The sequence below is a fragment of the Macrotis lagotis genome, chromosome 1 (genome assembly GCF_037893015.1).
Source record: "Macrotis lagotis isolate mMagLag1 chromosome 1, bilby.v1.9.chrom.fasta, whole genome shotgun sequence".
NCBI classification, from domain to species: domain Eukaryota; kingdom Metazoa; phylum Chordata; class Mammalia; order Peramelemorphia; family Peramelidae; genus Macrotis; species Macrotis lagotis.
In genome coordinates this window covers 839,080,280-839,088,136 of record NC_133658.1, presented here as the reverse complement: position 1 = coordinate 839,088,136, position 7,857 = coordinate 839,080,280, and the positions used below count along the sequence as shown (strand labels likewise).

Sequence of the window (7,857 nt, the reverse complement as noted above, 5' to 3'; positions counted from 1 at the left end):
AGACTCATCTTCCTGAGTTATCTGGCCTCATATGTTAGCTATGTGACCTTGGACAAGTAACTTAATGCTGTTTGTCTTAGTTTCCTAATTTAAAAACTGAGCTGGAGAAGAAAATGGCAAACCACTCCAGTATGTTAGCCAAAAAAAAAAAAAAAAAAAAAATCAAATGGGGCCATGAAGAGTCAAACAATAGTGAAAATGATTGAACAAGAAAAAACAATACATTTTAGATGTTTTATATGTATGTGTGTGTGTGTGTGTGTATACACATATACATATATACATATCTCCAGATGTTTAAGATATCAGCTTATCCTTCATGCTAGAGGGATAAAAATTATCATCCAAAGTTCCATTTTTTTTTATTGTGCTTAAAATCAGAAGGTAGTAAAGAGGATATTAGTAAATAGAAATATCATTTCCATATTTTCTGTCTCCTCCATAAAATATAGAGGAGTTAAAAGGGAGGGGACGTTTTTAATCTGATTGAAGAGAGAAAAGACATAGAGGAAAGGAAGGAAGAAGAATTTCTGGGGGAAAATCTTATTTTAATTTGGCAATAACTTTCATGATTGAAAGTCAATTAGCCACTTAACCCCATTGCCTTGCAAAAAAAAAGACAGTCAATTAGGAAACCAAACAAAATGTTTCATAGGAAAGCAGAGAAGTTCTAAAAGAGTACCTGTGATGTATTTTACACACACACACACACACACACACACACACACACATATTTATGGGAAGGGAAGTAGAAAAGAGGTTTGTAAGTCTCTGTGTAGCTATGTAACTATGATAAATGTGCCCATAATTAATCAAAGGTATTTCTATTTTAAATAATTCTATATTAATATAATAATTTTATAGAATAATATATTAATTAATAACATATAATACCTACATTAAAACTAAGTTTCTCTTTCTAGGACACCCTGATATAAAATAATTTTCTATCCATAATCATCATGCCTTCCTCTCCCAATGCCACCTCCTCCTCTTTGATCATCCTCTTGACTGGTGTTCCTGGACTTGAAGCTGTTCATGCCTGGATCTCCATCCCCTTTTGCTGTCTCTATTTAATAGCCCTCTGTGGAAATGGCATGATCTTGTTTGTGATTATCACTGAGTCAAGTCTCCATGAACCAATGTACTATTTCCTCTCCATGCTATCTACTACAGACCTGGGCTTGTGCATTTCTACACTGATCACTATGCTTGGAATATTCTGGTTCAACGCCAGAGAGATAGGCTTCAATGCCTTGTGTAGCCCAGACATTCTTCATTCAGCTCTTTAATGTGATGGAGTTCTCCATGCTTCTGGCCATGGCCTTCGATCGCTTTGTTGCTATCTATAACCCCCTGAGATATGCCACCATCTTAACAGACTCCCGCATCATCAAGGTTTGGTTGGTGATCCTCTTTAGAGGGACAATCATTCTAATGCCTCTAGTGTTGCTCCTGAAGCTCCTATATTTCTGTCGCAGTCATGTGCTGCACCATTCCTACTGCTTCCACCCTGACATCATCCAGCTGTCTTGTTCAAACAATAAGGTCAACAGTGTGCTTGGACTAACTGCCCTCATCATCACTGCAGGGGTGGACTCTGTCTTCATCTTGCTGTCCTATGTTCTGATCATTAAGACTGTCCTCAGCATCGCCTCTCCTGAGGAGTGGAGCAAGGCTTTTAGCATTTGCATCTCCCATATTGGTGCTGTGGCCATCTTCTACATCCCCCTAATCAGCTTGTGCTTTGTTCACAGATTTGGGAAGCAGGCCCCTCCATATGTGCACATCCTCATGGCAAATGTGTACCTCCTCATCCCCCCCGTTATGAATCCCATTATCTATAGTGTGAAGACCAAGCAGATCCACAAAGCTATTCACAAAGTTCTCCTTCCCAAGGGAAGCCAGATTTGATTCTAATTTCTCTCCAAGGCAGTTTAAGTGTATTTGCTCAGTCGTGTATTCTTATTAACTCAGGGACCTTGGGAAATACTATATAAGTTCTTTTCCAAAGTGAGACCTCAGTATAACATGGAATAGAATGTTAAGTTGGATATTTTTCTCCTGTTGTTGACAAGGCTATTATAAGGGATTAACAAAGAAAAAAATGCTTGAATAACAAGATGTATAATAAGGATCTGCATGCAAAATTACAACAGCCAATGTCAATAGGTTTGCTCTAGGATTAAAACCCCAAATCATTAATCTAGCATTCAAAAGCTAGGACTCAACACAGTTCTTGATACATAGAGGGTACCTAATAAATGTAATTTACAAGTCAAAATTATCCACATTTTGATAAACTAATATGTCTTATGTAAGATAACAGTCCATTAGGTAGTCACCAAAACCTGCCCTGATTAGGTCCTTCTTGGCTTCTTATTCAGATTAGCTCTCTGTCTGTCTCTATCTCTGTTTCTGTCTCTGTATCTCTGTCTCTGTCTGTCAGTCTCTCTCTTAAACACACACACACACACACACACACACACACACACACACAGATATCCCAGAGTACTGAATCTGGAGTCATTAAGATCTGAATTCACATTCAATCTAAATCACTTAGTACTTATATAATTGAGCAGGTCATTTAAACTGTGTGCATTTAGAGTTTCTCAACTCTAAAATTGGATAATAATAATAATAATAATAATAACAACAACATTGACCTCCCAAGGTTGTTATCAGCATCAAATGAGATAATATTTGTAAAATGCTCGAGGTAGTGGCTGGCAGTAAACAGGTACTTTATGAGTTCTTGTTTCCTTCCTTCCTTCTACTAACTACCACACAAGCAGACCTTTATAAAATTTAAAGTATTATTGAAATGTGACTTACTGATGAAAACTACTACATGTCATTACATTGACAGGAGGAATTGAGCCTGGTGTCAGAAGATCTGCTTCAGATCCCCTCCTGCTTGGTTCTCTAGCTGTCACTTGCCTTTCTTGGTTCCAGGTCCCTCATAAGGGAAAATTAGGGACGTGAATCAACCATTTCATCAACAAACACTTATTAAACATGTATTTTTTTCCAGTCACTGTGCTAAGTACTGAGGCTATAAAGACAAAAGTTGAAAATTCTGTCTTGAAGGAACACACATTCTTCTCTTTTCAGTTATCAGATATTTTTCCTCCCTTCTATCTTCCTCCAAATGAAAGAAAAACAAAGAGGAGAGGGTAGGAAGGAAGGGATGAACTATTATAACACATAAACATGGTCAAATAATATAAATTCTGACATTGGTTAAATCCAAAAAGGTGAGTTTTGTTCTGTTTATTAGTACATCTCTCCATCATGAGGTGAGCAGTATTCTTCATTATCAGTCCTCCGGAAAACATGGTTAATTATATATCAAATGATTTATTAATCATTAAACAGTGATTAAAGTTCTTAAGTCTTACAGAACTATTCATTGTTTTAATATTGAAGTTACAAAATAAAAATTGCTTCTGTTCACATCATTCTGCATTAATTCATACAAATCTTCTTTGTTCTTTGAAGCCATTAGCTTCTTCATGTCTTACAGAATGATCTACTATAATTTCTTCATGTCTTACAGAATCTACTTTCATTACATCCATAAACTTTCTGCCAGCGATCAAATGATGAATATTTCCTTGGGTTCCAAGATTGTTGTCATGCCCAAAGCAGAAGCTTCTATAAACATTTTGTAATGTAGGATGTTTTGCTCTTTTCTTGATCTTTTCCTTCAAGGAATTTACATTCGATGGTGCAAAGAAGACAATAAACATTTATATAGTACCTACTAATTTTTGGATGCTGTGTTAAAAGATTCAGTTGAGTGATAAATTCAGAAACTGTATTGCAGACAGTTTTAAGGACAAGGAAAAGAGAAGAATTTTAATCTGTGGAGATGACTTCTTAGGTGAGTTTAACAAAGTAGGGAAGGAGAGATAAAGGACAAGAACTAAATGTGATGTTTGGATTTAGTGAAGTTTGTTTGTTTTGTTTCATTAATATCAAGCCAAGCAGTTTGCATTAATCCTAGAGGAAACAGGGAGACATCAATGTTTCTCAAGCAGCTGAGGTCTCACAACATCTGCAGCTGTTTTACACATAGAACTACATCTTCAACTATTTTACTTATAGAACCTATATATAGCATGGAGGAGCCAACAGTTCTATCTTTCTTGTCATTATTGTGGTGCCAGAAAATCTAAGATTAGGCCAATTGTACTCCTGGGGTGGGAAGTATTAATAAGAGACCTGGACTTATGTTGATGGTGGAGTAACTTAACTAGTAGGGAAATCTGATCCAGGAGGAGAGTTCATTATCTCCATAACAAGCCTGTATGTTAACTAACCCAAAGGACCCAGGATCCCAATAGCCTTTCCCTGCCAATAAACTTGCTTCTTTCTATATCATCTCTTGTTCCACAGGAAATATAAAAGTGATGAAGGGACCTTATAAATTAATTGACTCTGTCATTTTTTTTTATTTCATGGTCTATTGTTTTTTGATGGGAGGTACTTCTCTCCTGGTGCCCTTTTGTAAGAAGAGACATTAGAAACAATTATAGAACTGCACAGGAGAGCCTTTAAACAATTGCAACAGGCATTTACCTATATTACACACACACACACACACACACACACACACACACACAAACACAGACATATATATATATATATATATATATATATATATATATATATATTTAAGGTTTGAAAACTTTTCATCAACTTATCTGATCCTCACAGCAGTTCTGTTCAGTTGGTGCCATTATTATCTACATTTCACAGATAAGGAAATTGAGGTTAAGTGGGTTTAAATGACACAATCACCCAAGATCATATGCTTACTAACTTTATGAGGCAGGATTTCAACTCAGTTCTTCCTGAATCTCAATCCAGTCTCTACCAGACTTCCTCTTTATAGAAAATTCTCTGCTAACAAATTTGGTTCAAGTGCTGGGAGTTGACTTCTCTATTCTCTCCTGCACTGAAAAATAAGCATGAGGAGAGAAAAGGAGGCATATTGAAAACAGGGCCACATCAAAAGCAGGGGAAACATGGATTTTGATCCTGCCAAAGACACTTGCTACTTTTACCTCTCACCGATGTAGTCTGGAAAATGGGATTGATGAGTATTTTTACTTAATGCTTCACAATGATGTTGTGAGGGAAAATGCTTTGTAAGCAATGACTTTGTATAAATGTGAATAGCTTTATTTTCATTTTACTTTGAATACAGACTATTTACTCATGAAATTCCCTCTCATAGCTTGATGACATGGAACCAAAATGAAGTTCCATTTATAAGGCATGTGGCATTTACAAATCCATAAATCATTTCTTGACTTAGAACACATATCTTCTCTCTCCTCTCTCAAGGCACATATAATCTTATTCAAAATTCTTTCTAGGTTCCACTACACCCTGAAGTCTTCCCCGACCTATCTTATACATTATTAATCAGCCATTTTTTGCAAAACTTAAGTGTATGTTTCTTTTTATATTTTATTTTTTAATTCTCATTTTGCACAAATGGTTTTTTTTACATTAATAAAATATTCTTGTTTAAGAGTAAACAAAATACCCCTCCCTCCATGAATATAGATAGACTTGCTTGGGCGATAAAGTAAAGGGGAAAGGAAAAAAAATTAAAATTAAAAAAATAATAGTAATAATTGTAGGTATGGCCAGGTGGCGCAATGGACGAAGCACTAGCCTTGGAGCCACGAGCACCCGAGTCCATACCCAGCCTCGTAGACCCAACAATCACCCAGCCATGTGACATGCAAGCCACCCGATCCCCACTGCCCTGCAAAAACCAAAAAGAAGGGAAAAAAGACACAAAATAAAATAAAATAGTAATCATAGTAGGGGTGGCTGGGTGGCAGACAGAGCATTGGCCCTTGAACCAGGAGGACACAGGTACAAATCTGGCCCCAGACACCAAAGATCACCCTGCTATGTGGCCCCAGGCAGGCCACCCAGCCCCATTTGCCCTGCACCCTCCCCCAAATAATAATAGTAAAAAATGTGCTTCAGTCTTTGTTCCAACACCAACAACTCTGTCATGGGTGGATCACGTTTTTTATGGTAAGCCCATTGCAAAAGTTGGTTCCATATTTTTCCAAAGTTTCCATTGCTGATTGCAATTCCTTCCTTTCTTATTTCTTCTCTACCATGTACTATATTTTCTCTCTCTTTTCACTCTGATTCTGCTGTAGGGTCGCTGAGTGGCACAGCAGACAGACCGCTGGTCCTGGGGCCAAGAAACCCCGAGCCCCCTTACCACCCCTTAGGCCCAGCATCCACCTGGCCCTATAGTCCTAGACAGGCCTTCCAATCCCAGCCCCTTGCAAGAAGTAAAAAAGAAAATGTGTTATATCTGACCACTCTCCCCCCATGGTCCATACTGTCCTTCTTTGTTCACATCCCCACCCCTTCCCCCTGCTCCCCCCTCTTTCTTACTCCAGATGCCTATACCCCATTGAGTATATATATGCTGTTTCCTCTCCTAGCCATCTCTGATGAGAACAAAGGTTCCCTCATTCCCCCTTGCCTCCCCCCTTCCATATCATTGCAATAGCTCATTGTAATAAAAATAAATCTTATTATATGAAATATCTTGGCCTATTCCCCCTCTCCTTTTTCTTTCTCCCATTACATTTCCCTTTTTTTCTGTTGACTCCATTTTTATAGCATATTTTATCTTTGAATTCAGCTTTCTCCTGTGCTTCAACTATAAAAGCTCCCTCTACCTGTTCTATTAACTGAGAAGGTTCGTATGAGTTTTATCAGTGTCATTTTACTATGCAGGAATACATGCAGTTCATCATCATTAAGTCCCTCATATTTTCCCCTTCTCCTCCAATCTCTATGCTTCACCTGAGTCCTGTATCTGAAGATCAAACCTTTTGTTCAGCTCTGGCCATTCCAAAAGGAACCTTTGAAATTCTCCTGGTTCATTGAAAGTCCATCTTTTTCCCTGGAAGAGGACATTCAGCCTTGCTGGGTAGTTCATTCTTGACTGCATTCTAAGCTCTTTTGCCTTCCAGTATATTATATTCCAAGCCCTATGAGCTTCCAATGTAGCTGCTGCTAAGTCCTGTGTGATCCTGACTGCAGCTCCATGATATTTGAACTGTGTCCTTCTGGCTGCTTGTAATATTTTCTCTTTGACTTGGGAGTTCTGGAATTTGGCTATAATATTCCTAGGGGTTGGTTTTTTGGGGTCTCTTTCTCTGGGGGATCGGTGGATTCTCTCCATTTCTATTTTGCCCTCTGCTTCTAGAATATCAGGGCAATTTTCCTGTAGTAATTCTTTGAAAATGATGGCAAGGCTCTTTTCCTGATCATGACTTTCAGGTATTACAATAATTTTTAAATTATCTTTCCTAAGTCTGTTTTCCATATCAGTTGTTTTTTCAATGAGATATTTCACATTTTCTTGTAATTTTTAATTTTTTTGGTTTTGAAATATCGATTCTTGATTTCTCATAAATTCATCAATCTCCCTGAATTCTATTCTTTGTCTGAAGGATTTGTTCTCTTCAGAGAGTTTTCTTATCTCTTTTTCCATGGGTCCAATTTTGGTTTTTAAGGAATTCTTCTCCTCAATAACTTTTTGAACTGTTTTATCCATTTGACCTAAGCTGGTTTTTAACATGCTATTTTCTTCAGCATTATTTTGGATTTCCTTGACTAAGCTGCTGACTTCATTGTCATGTTTTTCCTACATCTCTCTCCTTTCTTTTCCCAGTTTTTCTTCTATTTCCCTCATTTGGTTTTCAAAGTCTTCTTTGAGCTCTGTCATAGCCTGAGCCCAATTTCTGTTTTTCTTGGAGTCTTTAGATGCAGGAGCTTGTGCTTCCTCATCTTCAG

The 7,857-nt window shown here is 37.5% G+C and overlaps 1 protein-coding gene across 1 annotated transcript; it reads left to right on the top strand.

Annotated features, from left to right (window-relative positions):
• Nucleotides 1-962: 962 nt before the first annotated feature.
• On the top strand, nt 963-1,914 carry LOC141489102 (olfactory receptor OR51C1-like). The gene is given in 2 exon segments (XM_074189769.1): nt 963-1,256; nt 1,258-1,914. Coding segments are annotated over 2 exon segments (951 nt in total).
• The last annotated feature ends 5,943 nt before the right edge of the window (nt 1,915-7,857 follow it).